This window comes from Solanum stenotomum, chromosome 11 (assembly GCF_019186545.1).
Source record: "Solanum stenotomum isolate F172 chromosome 11, ASM1918654v1, whole genome shotgun sequence".
Classification (NCBI taxonomy): Eukaryota; Viridiplantae; Streptophyta; class Magnoliopsida; order Solanales; family Solanaceae; genus Solanum; species Solanum stenotomum.
In genome coordinates, this window is record NC_064292.1 from 5,099,301 (window position 1) to 5,119,941 (window position 20,641).

The window sequence follows — 20,641 nt, forward strand, 5'->3', positions numbered from 1 at the left end:
TTTTTTAAAATCCAAAACCAAACTAAAAAACCAAACAAAGTAATTTATTAATCCAAAACCAATTCGAAAAACCAAAAAACCAATCCAAACAAAAATTCGATTTGATTTGGTTTGATTATTCGATTTGATCCGAATAGTGCACAACCCTAGTAATAAGGGATAAAAGTAGACCATAGAGAGTAGTACTCTTTTCCTAGGCAGTGGCTACTAATTAATTAATAAATTCATTTTTGACTCAATAATGGATAAATATATTTCTAGATATTTTTCACCAAACTATAAAAAGATAAAAATATAAGTCTATTACATAAATAAGTGAATAAACAAAGGAACAAAAAAAGAATCCAGGAATAAGTAAGGAGGATTACTTTCACCATCTTAAAATATCGACCATTTTAATGGTCGAAACAATCACAATAGAAAGATAAATGAAAGAATATGATAGATATATATTTATCACGTATTTATCGATGATTTTATGATGGATAATTAAGTTACAAATATTTCCCATAGGAAACACTTACCCATTTTGATAACGATTTAAAACAGAATAACAATTAAGTGATTAACATAATTCTTGCAACCCAAATATACTATATACTCATAATTAATTAGTACTCTACCCTTCTAATTTATATGACTTATTATATTATATTTTCATTTTTATAAAATTGTCCCCTTAAAATATCACATTTCTATATTTAAAAAAAAAAACTAATTTAATTATAAACTTCTTATTTTATGATGACTTCCTTCTGTTAAAAATTAGAAGAAGTAATTTTGCAAATTCCAAGGGGTAATAAAATCGTGACATGATATTAAAAAAAAAGAGTCAAACATCACCACATAACATTACTATTAGTTAGGAATTATATCGTAATTTATTATTTTTAAGTGACTCCAATGTACATCTTATTACATATAAGATGACAACTTATTCAACAAGTATATAATTTATGCTATAAAGTTACTGAATTTTATCAAATTCATAATTTGTATTCAACCGGAGGAAGTAGTTTCACAAATTCAAAGGGGTGATGCCATGATATTTAAAAAAAAGAGAGTCAAACATCACAACATAAATTGAGATGAAAGAAGAATATTATTAGTATCAGATTATACCGTAGTTGATTATTTTTAAAGAACGCTAATGCACATCTTATTACATGTAAGATGACACGCTTATTCAAGAAGTATATAATTTGAGCTATATAAAGTTACTGAATTCTATCGAATTCATAACTGTAACGATCGCTCCACGTTGACCTAAACCATGGACCAAGTGACAGGGACAATACCCAAATTTGTATCCAACCCTAAAGCTCTCCACACAGTAATAGAACCATCCACTATGTTATTTTTGCATGGACTTTGAAAAGCATGTTCCGCATCACAACCCATAGTAGAATCACATTCATCCACCACTTTAGCCGTTACGGTCTTTCCATTATTAGCGCGAATTAATATCATTTTACCACACCTCGAACGTCCCGGGAACCATCTAGTGGACAATGCTACTATTCTTTCATTATTGTTATGATATTTCCCATCACATGATGATGGACCACCCCCGTCTCTGTAACATCTCGCAACTAGAAAGAACTAGAATGAAGTTTAAAATCTGGAAATAGTTATTTTTGGGAAGAATTTAAAAAAAATCTGGAAATTTGGTAAAGGTGTTAAAGTGAGTTTTTGGTCAACTTCAAACAACCATAATTCCTAGCTCAGGATGAGTTAGGTGTGATTCCAGATATGGTTGGAAATCCCTTGGAATGATCTTTCCAACGCCGCCAAGTTTGAGTGATTTCGAGTTCGTATGAGCAAGTTATGCCCTTCGGAAGTTGGGCTGTTCAAATAAGGAAATGTCCAATCTGGATTTTTAAGGGGTATTTTAGTCTTTTCCTTGCCCTATTATTTTAATCCATTTTTAGAAGTTTAATATTGGTCAAATCAGATTTTAGTCCGTTTTAGAAAAGTGAATTTCACGCTAGGGCTTGGAGAAAAGAGAAAGGAGAAGGGGAAGTCAAGATTAGCTTGTGGATTTCGTCGGGGGTGATCCCTACAAGGTATGCAAGATCACATAGCGTTGGGTTAGTTCACCCACATGCCAAGCATGTTTAATTCAGCGATTTTCGTCCTAAAAGAGTTAGAATTTGATGTTCTTGAGTTGTGTTCTTGAATTGTTTTCTTTCTTGAACTTACATGTGATTGATGGGTTTCCTTGAGACGTTTTAGCGATGTTAAGAGTTGTTTCGAGTTAGATTCTAGTGTACATGTGTTGGGTATCTGAATCTAAGAAAGTATTGAGAAAAGGAATCTATTTAAAACGATTTAGGATCAAAAAACGAGTTGAAAAACTTGTTAGACGCACCTGGGGAGGGCCAGGCGCGTCGCGCCCCCATAGCGCCAGAAGGCTGGGGTGGTGCGCCTGTAGTGCGCCCAAAATGAGCCCCAGTTAATTGGGGCCTGGCACGGCGCGCCAGGGACGCGCCCGGATCGGTGTTTTTCACCAGTGTTTCGTCGTTTAGCCTATTTATGTTATTCTAAAGTGTCCTAACACCTTCCATTGATTCTAACTACTCTAAATGACTTCTAAACACCTAGAAATCATCCATAAACATGAACCATAACCTTGAATCCATAAATTCAAATTCAAGGAAAGTCAAGAGCCAAGTCTAGGAAGTTCTTCGAGTCTTTTCAAGAAGTCTTTTGCAAATGCTTTTAACTTTGTTTTAAGACTTAAAGATCAAGTTTAGTAAAGAGTAAAGTTTGAAGTTCATTTCTTCAAAAGTATATGGGGACTAAGTATTCCCAAAGAGATTTAAAATATTTTCACATTTATATAAGAACGGAAACTGAGATTTGCAAAGAGCCTTCGGGCTAGTTTTCAGAAAGAGTAATCGCATTCTAAATGAAGCAAGAGGGGAAACTTTGATTTCCAAGATAGCCTTTGAGCTAAGTTTCTGAGCACTAATCTCAAATCACAGAAGAAGTATGTTTTTTTTTAAAAAAAACATAAGAGCTAGTATATTTTGGGAGTAGTATTAAGCACTTAATCATGTCTCCATAAAACCATGTAGCCACCATGGGTAGAAAAGGGTCATACTTTTTAGATGAACCCTTTTCACAATAGACTAGTGGATCCACTTAGTAGTTCAGGTCCTATACCTTTGGTCGGGTATAGGATGCGCTGGCAGCGTGAGGTAGATCACTGTATCATCACTATAGCTCTTATGTGATGGTTGTCGGTTAGAGAAACTCCCACAGAAGTTATTGTATTTTTATATACAACAGTTTATTGTATTTTTACATATATTTCAGAGTTATGTTGTATCCTTGTATATACACAGAGTTGACATCATGTTTTTAAACAACTTTTCTTTATATTGCACTTGTTTTAAATTGGTTTATATTGAAATGAGATCAGTTAAGTATTCATGAGTTGAGAAGATTCAAGGTAAGTGTTTCTTTCAGCAGGTTCCCTTTTAAGCCTATGTTGTTTTAGCATTTCAACTCGCATACTCGTACATTCAATGTACTGATGTCAGTTGGCCTACATTGTCTTATAATGCAGATACAGGTAACTAGGATCGGCATTCCAGCGCACTGTTGATCCAGTGAGCAGTTCAGAGTCAGTCGGTGAGCTTCATTGCATTTCGGAGGATTTATTTTCATTGCTTTCTAGTTAGTTCATTAGGATGTTGTGGGGTTGTCCTAACATCCATCTCAATTGTTTTAGAGGCTTCATAGACAGTCAGATCTTAGTCCTTTGAGTCTTTTCATTATCATTTCTTATTGTTAAGACTTGGGTTGCCACTTTTGGCCAAGTTGAATGTTTAACCTTTAAACATTCTAAGTTATTTTATTATTCAGTTCAGTTAATTGTTATTGATCATTATAAGTATGAATATTGTCTTCCACTGAGGTAGGTAAGCCAGGCCAAGGGTTCGCTTGGGGCTAGCAATGGTCTTCGAGTGTCAGCCATGACCAGGGTGTAGGCTCGGGGTGTGACAGTCTCCACCTTTACTGAAGTCGTTGAAGGTAAGTTAAGCGGGCATTGATGAGGTGACAGGTGGCGAGTAACGGTATATTGGGTGTACACCGTTGCAATTGACAGTGCCAGACGGACGACATGTATTGGTTAGAGTTGGAGAAGGGACGGAAGGAGGGCTACTTTGGCAAATTTTGGTTCCAACGTTGGGATCATCGTTACATTTTCCGTTTATGCAAATTAATTGACCATCGCAATCGTCCCAAGTTTTACAAGGGCCGTTACATAGAGAAATGGCGTTATAAGTGTAGATGAAAATGGTGAAAATTAGTGAAAGAAAGGCTAGATTGGACATTGTGGCTATTTTTGTAATGATTGAAAAGGTTATATGTGTAAGAAAGTGTTGATGGGTGAAGAGAAGTGTCTAAATGGATGAATATATATAGGGAGAAATGAACTGAAATGGGATAAGTTAAACAATGAATAATAGTATGACTTGTTCTTTTACTTTTGTAAAAAGAAAATTCTTTAATGAAGTGGGTTAATCGAGCATCATGATATCTCAGGTTTAAATTCTAATATAGGCAAAATACTAAGCAATTTCTTTATATTTGTTTTAACTTTGGTGGAAAAAGTTATCTGATATGTGTTACTCGTGGGAAGTGACATATATTCCGTAGAATTTAGTCGAGGTGCATACAAGCCGACCCAAATACCACGATTATATCTACGTATAAAAATCTTTCCAAATTTTGTATAAGCAAAATTAGACTTTCTTTGGCTATTTAATGCAAGGACTTGCATGGTTGCACGGCTTCTGATATTATTAGGACTGATAGATGGATTAGCAATTGGATTGATTAATTAATCAATCTGAATTACGGTAGGATGGTTCGAAATTACTTTTAATTAGAAGGGTCAAAACCATTTTTTGGAAATGATTTTTTTGTTAGAAGCGTTATTTTCATAAATAAACTCTATAACACGTGAATTCTAATTTAGTCCAATACTAATAAATTTTGTACAATCGATTAATTTCTTCACTAACAATATTTCTCTCTCCCCCTCCCCAAAACCTTGAAAAGAAGAAGAAGTAAGAGAGGGAAATTTTTTGACCATAGAGAGATAGATATGCTATTCCTAGTACTCTTTAGTTCCTAGGTAATGGCTGCTATTTAATTAATATATTTATTTTTGACTCAATATATATATATATATATATATATATATATATATATATATTTCTAGATCTTTTCTCTTATAAAAAAATTCAACATGACCGTCGTCTAGGGTGTGCAAAAATCGAACGATCGATAAACCGAACCGAAAAAAGTGTTATTGGTTATTGGGTTAATGGTTATTTAATGGTTTTATAATTTTTTTTTATTGAGTTATCGGTTTGATATTGATTTTTTAATACTGGTTATTGGGTTAGCTGATAACCCATTAAGAATATAATAATTTACTATTTTAATTTTTAGTCATACATAAATATCAAACAAACAATATTAGTATAATCACTATATTAGAATATAACTTTAAGGACCCTACACAATTAACATTACTTAATTAACTTGCTCTCTGCATTTACCCTTTAGGTTTTAGTATTACTTTAGTCTTTAGGTTCGCAACGTCAAAAACCTAAAGAACTAAGAATGACGTTGTCTAGGGTTTGCAACGACGGCGGCAAGGATTAGGCAATGACTAGGGTTGTGAATTGTGAGTATTTGCTATACTTTTACTACACTAAGAAGAATTTTTGCACTCAATGAGTAATTATATTTTTCTCTTTTTATTTCGCGTTAGATTGTTGGACAAGTCATATATTTATTTTGAAAGCATTTTCTTATTGGTTAAACCAAAACCGAACCGTTAAAGACCAAAACCGATAAATCGAAAGCCTATAACAAATATCTTATTGATTTGATTATCGATTTAGCATTTTTAAAAACTGAAAACCGATAAATTGAATCGATAAATCGAACAGAACCGACCTATACACAACCGTCGTCCACGTTTAAACCAATCCATGCCTTGCAAATTTAATTGTCAATTTTCATAGTTTGATTTTGAATATAATTGATTTGTTAAGAAACTCACATATTATTGGGTGTTTGTCCTAATTTCTAAATCATAATTGGGTGTTTTATTGTTTTGGAAAAAACGACAACATACTTGTTATAATTGGGTTTACTTTTACGATAAGATAAATATAAATATTTTATATCTGGTTAATCTTTATTCTTGGAGTAAGGGTATGGGAGTCTTATTTAGGAGAAAATACTGATCTCTTCGTCTCAAATCATTTATCGTGTTTTTCTTATGAATTTCAATCCGTCAAAAATATCAAGTTATATAGTACTTCAGATGTATCAATTTGAAATAGTTACTAGTGCATATTCATTGTATTACAACTAGAAAATAAGTGTATACTGCATATATTTTTTGCGTGGAGTAATACATGTGTCTTATATGGTATAATACACGTAAGACGCCACGTTAGACATATGTGTCTAATTGTTCAGTTCTATATAAATTTATGTACCTTGCACATTCAAAATTAAAATGCATAAATGCCAATTAATATCAAGTTAAAGAACACATTTCAGTATTATACCATTTTTTATAGTACAATATGACCTTGCACTCCGTCCTCCTTTTTTGCATTTTTGCAATTTTTAGACTTTCTATAATTGGTGCATAATTTAAGATAGACATAAAGACTTTTGAAATTTATAATAAAAAAGAAAGATAAATATTTTTTCTAATTTTATTAAGAATAAAAATAAAATTAAAGTAGCGGAATGTTAAAATCAGAGCAATATCACCTAACTTTTTTTTTCAAGCAAACTTTCTGCATTTTATTTATCTTAACTCAAAAGTACATAATAATCTGAGGAAGATACAAAAAGTGGCTTACTCTTCCCTAATTTGAAAGGATTCAAAACTCCTATATCACCTATACTCATAATTAATTAGTACAAAAAAGAATTACAATTATGTGATTAACATAATTCATTCAATCCCCTATATCACCCTTCTAATTTAAATGACATATTATATTTTCCTTTTTATAAATTTGTCCCCCCTCCCCCCCTCCAAATGTCTCATTTTCATATTTAATATATACTAATAGAATTTTAAACTTTTCACTTTAATCTTAATAAGATTATCTGTAACCACTAAAATATCTATGCTTTGTTTAAGTCCACAAATTTCAAGGGAATTTATTTCTTTTATAAACTCAGCGACTAGTCAAACAAATCGAAATAAAGTAAAGACATTAAATAGATGGTCGAAGACAAGAGTCTTTTCATCAAGCACTATTTAACGGGAACAAATCATGTTGCGGATATGTTGACTTCCTTAGGTTATCAACCGGAGGAAGTAGTTTCGCAAGTTCAAAGGGGGTGATGCCATGATATTAAAAAACGAAGAAGTCAAACTTCACAACATAAATTGAGATGAAAGAAAAATATAATTAGTTGAAATTATATCGTAGTTGATTATTTTTAAGAAACTCTAATGTACATCTTATTACATGTAAGATGACACGCTTATTCAAGAATTATATAATTTGAGACATATAAAGTTACTGAATTCTATCGAATTCATAACTGTAACGATCGTTCCATGTTGGCCTAAACCATGGACCAAGTGACAGGAACAATACCTAAATCTGTATTTAACCCTAAAGCTCTCCACACAGCAATAGAACCATCCACTATGTTATTTTTGCATGGACTTTGAAAAGCATGTTCCGCATCACAACCCATAGTAGAATCACATTCATCCACCACCTTAGCTGTAACAGTCTTTCCATTATTAGCACGAATTAGTATCATTTTACCACACCTCGAACGTCCTGCAAACCATCCGGTGGACAATGCCACTATTCTTTCATTATTGTTATGATATTTCCCATCACATGATGATGGACCACCACCATCTCCGCCTTCACTGAAGTCGTTGAAGGTAAGTTGAGCGGGAGTTGAGGAGGTGACAGGTGGCGAGCAATGGTATATTGGGTGTACACCGTTGCAATTGACAGTGCCAGACGGACGACATGTATTGGTTGGAGTTGGAGATGGGACGGAAGGAGGGCTACCTTTGCAAATTTTGATTCCAACGTTAGGATCATCGTTACATTTTCCGTTTATGCAAATTAATTGACCATCACAATCGTCCCATGTTTTACAAGGGCTGTTACATTGAGAAATGGCGTTAGAAGTGGAGATGAAAATGGTGAAAATTAGTGAAAGAAAGGCTAGATTGGACATTGTGGCTATTTTTGTAATAATTGAAAAGGTTATATGTGTAAGAACGTGTTGATGGGTGAAGAAAAGTGTCTAAATGGATGAATATATATTTAGGGAGAAATGATATTGTGATTAGTCGTGATTTTCGGCTAGTAGATGTCTACGTGTCAATTGGACGGATTTACTTGAATCTAAGCACGTTATTTATTCGTTCAAAATTAATTTTTTCTAAGTTGAAATGAACTGAATCGGGATAAGTTCAACAATGAATAAGTTTTACTCATTCTTTCTTTTTTTCTAAAAAGAAAATTCTTCAATGAAGTGGATTGATCGAGCATCATGAGGTCTCAAGTTTAAATTCTAACATAGACAAAATGCTAAGTAATTTCTTTATATTTATTTTAACTTTTGGTGAAAAAGTTATCTGGCATGTGTTGCTAATAGTAAGTGACATATTTTTGTAGAATTTGATTGAAGTACACCAGGCGATCCGAATACGACGATTATATATACATGTAAAAATCCTTCCAAATTCTATACAAATCCTATTTTAAATGAACTTACATCTGGCTACCCTATGCACAAAGACTTGCATGGATGCACGGCTTCTGACATTAGGTGGAGTAGCAAGTTGATTGATTAATTAATCGGAGTTGTGGTAGGATGGTTTGAAATTTACCCCAAAATTAAAGGGATTAAATTCAATTTGTTGGAAATGAACTTTTTTGCTGGAAGGATTATTTTCATAAACGAGCTTTGCAACGTGCAAATCCAAATTAGTACTAATAAACTAGATGGCAATATTTTGTGTTAAATTTCTCCTGGTTAATTAATTAATTATTTTTTCAAGTAATTAACATTAGGTAAATCAAGAAATAAAAGGAGAGTAACATTAGGTAAATCATGTAAATATACGCTATTCCTACTACTCCTTTCCTAGGTAGTGGCTGCTAATTAATTAATATATTCATTTTTGACTCAATAAGGAATAAATATATTTCTAAATCTTTTCCAACGATAAAAAGATAAAAAGACAAGTCTATTACATAAATAGGTGAATGAAACAAGGCAATAAAAAAGGAATCTAGGAACAACTATGGAGGATTAATTTCTCCATCTTAAATTATCGATCATTTTAAAGGTCGAGCACAAACACAATAGAAAAATACTCATCACATATTTGTCAATGATTTTATATTTGGTTAATCCTTATTCTTTGAGAAAGGGTTTTGGACAGGAGTCCTATTTAGAAGAGAATACTGGTTTGTTTGTCTCAAACCATCTATGGTGTTTTTCTTATAAGCTAATTAGTTAAAAATATTCAACTACCTAATACTTCATATATATCAATTTGAAACAGTTACCTGTATATATCCTATGTATAACAACCGTAAAATAAATGTATAATGTATATACTTTAAAATTTCCTTTTGTATATGAAAGTTCCTTCAAATAAATAAATCTTAAATAATCAATTTTATGTGAAGTTCTTGAAATTAGTATGCGTAGGACATATAGTATTATGCTATGTAGGACACACATATGTGTTTACTTGACTTCAACTCACATCTGCACCTTCCAAATTTGTGTATGTACAAATATATACCTAAACTTGTATAAAATTGAATAAATAGACACACATGTCCTATGTGGGATAATACATGTAGGATACAAATTTGCCTTTCAGGACGCCACGTAGGATGAATATGTCTATTTGTTCAATTTTATACTAGCTTAAGTGTCTTTTCAGCACACCCATAATTAGAAGACATATATGTCAGTTGATACCAAATTAAATAATACGTTTATGTATTATATATCATTTTTTTACTAGTACAATACGCCCATACTCTCCTTAGTCCTTCCCTTTTTTGCATTTTTGTGATTTCCTTTTTTTTTTTTTTTTTTTTTTTTTTTTTTTTTTTTTTTTTTTTTTTTTACATTTTGTGATTTTCAGACTTTCTACATGCAGAATTGCAATTAAGTGATTAGCATAATTCATGCAATCCCCTATACTCATAATTAATTAGTACTCCCTTCTAATTTATATATATGACATAGTATATTATATTGTCCATTTTATAAATTTATCCACCAAAAAGGTCACATTTTCATATTTAATTAATTTTAAGCTTTTCATTTTATTTTTAATAAGATTATCTATAATTATTAAAATATTTATGAATTATTTTACACCATAAATTTCAAGTGAGTTTATTTCATATATGAGCTCAACGACTAGTCAAACAAATAGAAACAAAGCAAACAGTTAAATATATGGTATAAGGGTCTTTTCATCAAGCACTAATTCAGGGAAGCAAATCAAGTTGCGGATATGATGGCTTCCTTGAGTTATCAACCGGAGGAAGTAATTTGGCAAATTCAAAGGAATGATAAGTTCGTGACATGATGTTAAAAAAAGAGAGAGTCAAAGTGAAAATTTCATATATAACATATATTATAGTATTATTTTCGAGCTATAGCAGTAGAGTTTCAGTTTCAGGTTATAGCATTTACAATTTCAGGTTTTAACAAATTCACCAAAAAGAGAAATGTTTTATTAATTGAAAAAAAAACTGTAAAAAAAATAAAAAAAATAAACAAAATTGTTTTTTTAAAAACGGAATTAAAAAACAATAAATTAAAAGACTGAATTTGTGGGCTGTTATTTAATTTGAAATTATTATAGATATTTAATGATTAGCACTAAATAAGGAATCGAAACAAATTAACATTATTTTTTATCCTTAATTAACTCAATTCCGTTAAAATTAAATCTAATCAGATCATTTCCTTCTTTTCATCAAAGTTTCTCTATCTTCATTCTTCATCCAAAAAAAAACAATCTCAGGAACGAATAGTTGAATATTTTTTCATTGAAAAAATGATTTTATTGATATGGACAATTGCGTATCAATTTTATTTAAACGCGGTGGAAGATGAGATCATTCGGGTAAGTATTTAGTATTGTTTATTGTTTGTTTTTAAGTTGAGTTGAAACAAAAAATCGTTTTGTTTAATTGAAAATGTTGTAAAATGTATAATATTAATGATTTTAAGTTTTTGTGATTGTTTTGTGTATTTTTTCTTAAATTATAAAGTGATTGTATATTTGCGAATGAATTTAATAGAATTTTTGGAAAGAAATCTGTAAGAAAAATGTGTTAAGTTATATGTAAACAAAATTATTTGGATTTTTTGACAAATTGTATGACAAGTGGTTTTAGTTGGTATTAAATTCTAAATTTTATTGGATCATATTAGATGTTGTCATCGCTGAAGAAATTAGTGAGTTAGAAATTAATTATCTGGTACGATTAAAAAAATGGATTTGTAATGAGTGAGTAATTGTTGTATGAAATGTGTATTAAGTGTGTTCGAATGTTGGTATGATATAAGCTGTCTTTGCGACATGTGTATGAAATGTATATTAAGAAAATATGAATTTCGTTTGTAGTCGTGTCTGACGAAATGTACGAAAAGTTTTTTTAATGTTGTATTGATGGTGAAATTTTATGTAGACATTTGAGTATAAAGTTTTTTGTTATTAAATAAGTATTTGATGTATGATTTATGTATTATAGAAGTATGAAAGTGCTTGGAATGTACTATTTGAATAATATTTGTAAGAATTGTTTGTTTAATTAAATATAAAAATTGTTTTGTAATATTCTGTCTGTTTGAATGATATTTGTATTTCGAATTGTTTGTTAATAATCTGATACCTTTTTTTTTTTTAATGAAACAGGGCATTATGTGAATTTTCAAATGGAAGGGGTTTTATATGATTCTTCTAGTCTTTATAGTGGTCTATTAAACGTGATAACATCGCAACTTATGATAGATACTAATATAAATGATTTAGAGATAAAATATTTAGTAGATGATCGATGCCCACCTGTTAGAATACACAATGATTGTGCGTGTTTTCTTAGATCAAAAGAAAGTTAATTTGGATTTGTTTACTAAATATTCATTGTGCATAACTTAGTTTATTCATTCAGTAATCATACAGAATGCACTCTTATAAATTTAGTTTTTTTATATGTGTTTGAATTTATACAAGATTCATTCATTCAATACACAAAATTCATAAAGTTGTTAATAAAAATTGTTCCTAATTAAATGTATTGTATATATTAGTAATACTTATAAAAAGTTAATTATGTAATTAATTCAAACACTATTTTTATGGTTTAATTCATTGTTTTTTTATATGTGTTTCAATTTATTCAAGATTCATTTATTAAGTACACAAATTTCATACAGTTGTTACTAAAATTTGTTCTAGATTTAATGTATTGTATATATTAGGACTACTTATAAAAAGTTAATTATGTAGTTAATTCAAACACTATTTTTATGGTTGGGCATACATATATTAAGCATATTTATGTAATTCAAACACTAATTTTAGGGGTGATAAACGTATTGTAAATATTAGTAATACTTAAAAAAAGTTAATTATGTAATTAATTCAAACACTATTTTTATGGTTTACTCACTGGTTTTTTTTATATGTGTTTCAATTTATTCAAGATTCATTCATTAAGTACACAAATTTCATATAGTTGTTTCTAAAATTTGTTCCAGATTTAAATGTATTGTATATATTTGGACTACCTATAAAAAGTTAATTATGTTGTTAATTCAAACACTTGTTTTATGGTTGGTCATACATATATTAAGCATATTTAATTCATGAGAAAATAAGACAGACGCATACACTGATCATTGATTAATCATACATAATGCATACTGTAAGAATTTTTTATTTATACACTATTCAATAATACCAAATATGTCGAATTGTTTATATTTAAAATTGTCTCATATTTAAGATATTGTATATATTAGTGACTAATTTAAGATGTGGTCATACACATAATAATTACTTTTAATTCAAACTAAAATAAGAAAACAATGAAAACACAATTCGTGTTTTTAATAGTAAATTCATAATCATATTGATATAACTGGTATTTCATACCTGTTTCATACATTCAGTATACACATTACTGCTTAAAAGATAATGTATCCGAACTGTATGAATTATGTATAGTAATTTTGTCCCGAACTTATGAAACCCAAACATTATAAAAAAAAATTCGTACCAGACACTATGTGCACAGTGTTAACTATTTTATAACACTCAAACAAGAATAAAAAGGTGCAATCAATTGTTTTGATAACATATTGTAGTATATATCATCAAATACTTAAACGGTAAAGAATTATCCAAAAGTTAAACAGAAAAAAACAATCCAATCAACTATTTCGACTTTTTAATCGGTGGTATTGGTGTAGGATAATCGATTGTATCCGGAACGTGTTCTTTTGCTATCCGAGGTCCATCATATTTGCTAGCAACTGTTCCCGTAACTTCACTTTCGCTGATCGCGCCATTTCAGACAGTATGTTAAAAGGATGGAGCATGAGCATCATCGATTAAGGTTTCATCAAATCTGGGGCTCTTTCTTGGAGTTTCCATCGATTTCTTAGACATGATTAATCGGTTTGATTTTGGAGTGTTGGTGGATTTTGGCGGTTTGACTTTGGAGAAGATGAGATACAATGGAGAGAGAATGATAGTGGGTGGTGGGTTGAGGTGTGTGTGAGTGAAGAAACGTGTGGGGGGTGGGGGTGGGGGTGGGGTGTACGATTGGTGAGGGTAACGGTAAACAAGAAAAATATATTGAGTAAATCCCTAAATTTGGGTAACTGACATTTTCTTAGTAAAAAAGGAAGTAAAAAACAAATTAATTACCTATTATTAATTAATATTAAAAACCTATAAATATATTAATGATTTATTAAATAAATATAATTTAAATTTAAAATAAAAATAATTTTAATTGATAGGTCATAACCAATAAATATTCTGTTATAATCAAGAAATTTTTAAAAGTAGGTTTAAAACTCGTAATATTTACTCTTAAATGTGTATATGGGGTGATTTTTCCTATATATATAGGGAGAAATGATATTGTGATGAGTCGTGATTTTCGGCTAGTTGATGTGTACGTGTCAATTGGACGTATTGACCTTAATCTAAGCCTGTTATTTATTCGTTCAAAATTAATTTTTTCAAGTTAAAATGATCTGAATCGAGATAAGTTAAACAATGAATAATAGTAAGGGAAACTGTTTGACCATAGGGAGATATGCTATTCCTAGTACTCTTTAGTTCCTAGGTAATGGCTGCTATTTAATTAATATATTCATTTTTGACTCAACAGATAAATATATTTCTACATCTTTTCCACCAAAAATTAAAATAATAAATATATTATATAAATAAATGAATGAAACAAGGTGATAAAAAAAAAAAAAAAACAGACCTAGGAACAAGTAAGGACAATTAATATTTCCGTTTTCAAATATTGACCATTTTAGGGGTCAAGCACAATTATAATAGAAAAAATTATGACAGAATATGATGGATATTCATAACGTATTTGTCAATAATTTTATGATGGATTATTAAGTTACAAATTCTTCCCATGGGCTGCACTAACCCATGACTATACTTGGTCGTAAATCTTTCAAGCATTTTGATGACGATTATATATGTTGATTTCTCTAATTAAAAATAGAACATGACCATCGTCCACGTTTTAAAACAATCCATGTCTTGCAAATCAATTTTCATAGTTTGATTTGAATATAGTTGATTTGTTAAGAAACTCACATATTATTGGGTGTTTGTCCTAATTTATAAAATCATAATTGGGTGTTTTATTTTTTTGGAAGAAACGGCATCATATTTATTATAATTGCCTTTTCTTTTACGATAAGAAAACTATAAATATTTTATATCTGGTTAATCTTTATTCTTGGAGAAAGGGTTTTGGATGAGAGTCCTATTTAGGAGAAAATATTGATCTTTTCGTCTCAAATCATTTATCGTGTTTTTCTTATGAAAGTTTCAATTACAAAAATAGTACTTCCATCAATTTGAAATAGTTACTGGTGCATATTCATTGTATTACAACTATAAAATACGTGTATGCTAAGTATATTTCTTGCGTGGCATAATACATACGTCCTATGTGGTATAATACATATTAAAGTGACCATATTCACATTTCTGTTATAGTGAGCAAGTTAGAAGAAGATGTTAGTTGAGTCGTTTTAAATGTTTGTTACAAGGACAACCAGTTGGCATCCACTAGTAGCTAACTAATGTGCCTATAAGTACAGAGCACATGTGATTGTAATTTCCACTTTTCAGATTCAATAAAACAGTTTCCCTTTCTCATTCATCTATATTCTATCTGTATATTCAGTGATCCACATCAATGGTGGATGCATATGCAGAGTGCTTAGCATAAATTTTACATGGTATCAGAGCGGCGATCTCACCTCCAACTGCATATTGGTTTTGATTTCATCGCAATTTCTCAATAGGAGCAAAATTTCCAGAGGATCAAGTTAATGCATCCATGGCGGCTCTAGCAATACTAACACTCGACCATTATCATCCGCTTTATCTTCAAGCTTCAGATTCTCTAGGTCTAGTAATAATTCCGATCAAGCTCACAGGTCTAGAGAATTACTCTCTGTGGAGTCGATCGATGAAACAAGCTCTGTGAGGCAAATGTAAGCTGGGTTTGTGGATGGTACTTGTCTAAAGAGAAAGTATACAGGAGAATTAGAGGAATTATGGGAAAAATGTAATGCTATTGTACTATCTTGGATTGGTAGCACTGTTTCGGTTGAACTAGTCCCTAGCATTGTTTATGCTTCAACTGCTAGAAAGGTCTGGGAAGAATTCAAGGAACTATTTAATCGATCAAATTTAACTAGGATCTACTATCTGTGGTCTGAAATTGTCAATTTAAAGAAGTGGATTGATTCCGTGACTTGCTATTTCTTCAGAATGAAGGATTTGTGGAATGAACTTGATGTCATGATTTCCATGCCTTCATGTGGTTGTGAAGAGTCTAGTCTCTATGAAGAGCACCTCAAATCTCAGCGATTATTACAGTTCATTATGGGATTCAATGAAAGCAATTGCAGCTTGAGAAACAGTATTCTCTCTCGAAACGCTAATGTGACAGTTAATGAAGCCTATGCAGTCATGACTCAAGAAAAAAGCCAACGATCACTGGGAGTAGTTGATGCTCACAAGGATCCCTTAACAATGTTGGCTGGGAGAACTCCTAGTCATAGACAGAAGAAGCCAGGGAACTATGGAGGATCGTCTGGAACCACAAGTGGAGGGAATTATTGAGGATTGTCTGGAACTGCGGGAGGAATTCCTTGCATCCATTGTGGTTACAAAGGTCATTTGAAAGATGATTGTTATAGAATTGTTGGCTATTATCAGGACTTCAAGAGTAGGATGAGATCTTCACAACAAACACAACAGTCACAACCTACAAAATTCATGCCTACAACCCATACTAGCTCCAATGCTAACACTAGTTCCAATGCCAACAATCCAAGTCAAGGTTCAGGCTACTTCTTCACAGAATAACAATATCAGGAACTGCTTGGTAAACAGGCTCAATCCAGCAATGAATGTGTTTCTAACATGATAGGTATACACTCATTGTTATCTAATGTCTTACATTCTGAGTGGATTATTGATTCTGGATCATCTCACCATATTACACCCTGTAGAGATTTATTGTCTGATATTAGGACACTTGAGATTCATCTTAGTGAAAATGTTCAAGTGCCAACTGGAGGAAGATCACAAATCACAAGTACATGGAATGCACCTATTTTTGGGACTTCTAGCCTGCAGAACGTCCTCCATGTTCCTGATTTCAAATTCAATCTCCTATCAGTGTCTATGATAACCAAAGAATTTTCATATGTTGTCCTCTTCTTCCCTGATTTTTGTGTATTTCAGGGGCTTTACAATGGCACGGTCTTGGGGATCGGTAGAGAAAATAATAGTCTGTACCTCTTACAGGAGAAGCTCACTCCAATTACAAATACTGCAAGCTTCAAGTGGGATGTTAAAGGAGTTCTTTGGCATCTTAGATTAGGTCATCCTTCCACCACTGTCATGCAACATATATCTGCACTCAATAAATGTGATAGCCCTATCATACATGACAAATGTCATATATGTCCTCTAGCTAAACATCACAGGTTAAGCTTCCCTACTAGTTGTACTAAGACAATTGCTTGTTTTGATTTGCTGCATGTAGACTTGTCGGGGCCTTACAAAAAGCCTACCCATGACAAGAAGTATTATTTTTTCACTATTGTTGATGATTATAGTCGGTATACATGGGTTTGCTTGATACAATCTAAATGTGAGGTTACCACTGTGTTGAAATTTTTTTTGTGCCTAGTTAAAACTCAATTTGATGCATATGTAAAAATATTGAGGTCTGATAATGGTACTGAATTCTTTAATTCACGTTATGAGCAATTGTTGGCTTCACATGGCATTGTCCACCAGAGTGGCTGCCCATATTCCCCACAACAGAATGGCACAGTAGAAAGAAAGCATAGGCGTATATTGGAAGTGGCTAGAGCCCTCAAATTCCAAAGTGGAGTGCCCATCAGTTTTTGGGATGACTGTGTCAGGACCTCAGTTTATTTGATCAATAAGTTGCCTTCACATGTGTTAAAATGATAGACTCCTTATGCACTCTTGTATGGGAAAAAGGCCAACCTCGATCATTTGATGGTGTTTGGTTGCCTATGTTATGCTAGCAAACTACCTAGACATGACAAGTTTGCTGCAAGGGCAAGAATGGTTGTTCTAGTTGAATTTTCTGAAACTCAGAAGGGTTACAAGTTGTATGATCTGACTGAAAAAACCTTCTTTGTTAATAGGGATGTCAGATTTAGAGAATCTGAATTTCCTTTCCATAAGGATGTCTCTACAGATATGGACATGTTCAGTATTAATTCTTTTGACACTGTGCATGCTTCCAATCCTATTGTTTTTAACAATCCTTTGGTTGATGGTGCCCCCTCACAGTCCTCTTTACCAATACCTGCTGAAGTTACTGTAGGAGTAGACTCTGAGGTAGTTGAGGTTGCACGAGTTGATGTTGTGCAGGATGAGACCTTCGTACAGGGTGAGCTATTTGATTCTGTTTTAGCAGAAGTGCAGGGCACTCCCTTACCTATCCCTGCACCTAATCCTCCTCCCCTTAGACTAGTTAGGACAACCAAACCTCATATTTGGCTCATTGCCTATGTTTCTATTGTTATGCCCAAAGACAATTGCACACATCCAATTTCACAGTTTGTATCCTATGACCATTTGTCTGCTGTTTATCAAGAATATTTGGCAAATTTCTCTCCTGCTACTGAGCCTAACTCATTCAAGATGGCTTCTCAGGATCCATAGTGGGTACATGCTATGCAACAAGAGATAGATGCTTTAGAGGCAAATCATACTTGGGAGCTGACTGCCTTACATGTTGGTCAGAAGACTATAGGTGCTAAACGGGTTTATAAGATTAAACATAAAGCTAATGGTGAAGTTGACAAGTATAAAGCTAGATTGGTGGCTAAAGGTTACATACAAAGAGAAGGGTTAAACTACCATGAAACTTTTTCTCCAGTTGCTAAGATGGTCTCAGTCAGGTGACTATCATCAATGTTGTTGTTGCTAAGGAATGAGAGCTTTATCACATGGATGTTAGCAATGCTTTCCTTCAAGATGACTTGGATAAGGTTGTGTATATGGAACTTCCTCAGGGTTTCCATAAACAGGGGGAGACTAGAGTATGCAGGCTCTTGAAGTCATTATATGGGCTTAAACAGGCTTCCAGGCAATGGAACATCAAGCTCACAACAGCTCTCCTTGAGGATGATTATAAACAAAGTTCTAATGACCATTCATTATTCACCAAGTAATAAGGATCAGACATTGTGATCATCCTTATATATGTTGATGATCTCCTCATCACTGGAAACAGTCATGACATGATACAAGCAGCCAAACAATATCTTCACAACAAATTTAAAGTTAAGGACATATGACAACTTACCTATTTTCTAGGAATAGAGGTCTTAAGGTCACAACATGGAGCTCTGCTCAATTAGAGGAAATATGCTTTAGAGGTCATTTCTGAAGTTGGTTTGAGTGGAGCCAAGTTGAGTGCCTATTTTGATTCATATTGGGCTGCATGCCCTAATACTAGGAGATCAGTGACAGGGTTTGTGGTTCAACTGGGAGGTTCCTTAATCTCTTGGAAGTCAAAGAAACAACACACGGTTAGTTGTAGCTCTGCTGAATCTGAGAATAGAAGCATGGCTGTTGTTGTGTCTGAAATCATCTGGTTAGTTGGCCTACTGAAGGATATTGATGTCAAAGTTCCTACTCCTATAGAGCTCTATTGATAACAAAGCTGCGCTACAAATAGCTTCAAATCCTATGTTCCATAAACGCACGAAACACATTGAAATTGATTGTCATTTTGCGAGGGAAAGACTACAGGCAGGGCCGATCAAACCTGCACATTTATCTACTTCCTTGCAACTGCCTGACTTGATAACTAAAGGCCTTGGAGAGGCCCAACATCACTTCCTTCTATCCAAGCTTGGTGTTCTAGATGTCTTTCACCCTACAGCTTGAGGGGGTGTATTAAAGTGACCATATTCACATTTTTGTTATAGTGTGCAAGTTAGAAGAAGTTGTTAGTTAAGTTGTTTTAAATGTTTGTTACAAAGACAGCCAGCTGGCATCCACTAGTAGCTAACTAACGTGCCTATAGGTATAAAGCATATGTAATTGTAATTTTTACTCTTGATATTCAATAAAACAGTTTCCCTTTCTCCTTCATTTATATTCTCTCTGCATATTCAGTGATCCACATCAATGGTAGACGTATGTGCAGAGTGCTTAGCATACATTTTACAATACACGTAGGACGCCACGAAGGACATGTGTCTAATTGTTCAATTCTATACAAATTTATGTGCCTTGCACATTCAAAATTAAAAAGCATAGATGTCAGTTGATATCAAGTTAAAAAACACATTCCAGTATTATACCATTTTTTGATAGTACAATATGACCTTGCACTCCGTCCTCCTTTTTTGCATTTTTGCAATTTTCAGACTTTCTATAATTGGTGCATAATTTAAGATAGATATAAAGGCTTTTGAAATTTATAATAAAAAAGAAAGACAAGTATTTTTTCTGATTTTAAATTACCCTTAGTTTATGAAAAACTACCTAACTAGACATACTTTACTATCATATATACTTAATTTACCTATACTTTGAAAAAATTACACATAATACCACTTTTAATATTTATATCATATATTTTAAAATATTTAATTAGATACACATATCTCTTAAATATGATATTAAATAATTATCTTAAATTTGAATTCCTTAATTAATGGTAAATTAGCAATTTAAATTACTTTCTCTCACCTATGTCTTTCCCTCCCCCAA

General features: G+C 32.2%; 1 protein-coding gene and 1 pseudogene across 1 annotated transcript; both read right to left on the reverse strand.

Moving 5' to 3' along the window:
* Positions 1-1,121: 1,121 nt before the first annotated feature.
* On the reverse strand, positions 1,122-4,346 carry LOC125843712 (kiwellin-like; annotated as a pseudogene).
* A 3,138-nt stretch (positions 4,347-7,484) lies between these two features.
* LOC125843711 (kiwellin-like) lies at positions 7,485-8,296 on the reverse strand. Its single transcript, XM_049522893.1, has one exon. It carries the CDS (start codon positions 8,269-8,271, stop codon positions 7,633-7,635), a length of 639 nt encoding a protein of 212 aa, XP_049378850.1. The 5' UTR covers positions 8,272-8,296; the 3' UTR covers positions 7,485-7,632.
* Positions 8,297-20,641: the final 12,345 nt, after the last annotated feature.

Coding starts and splice junctions, on each gene's coding strand:
- LOC125843711 (XM_049522893.1), bottom strand. CDS start 8,271: ATGTCCAATCTAGCCTTTCTTTCACTAATTTTCACCATTTTCATCTCC.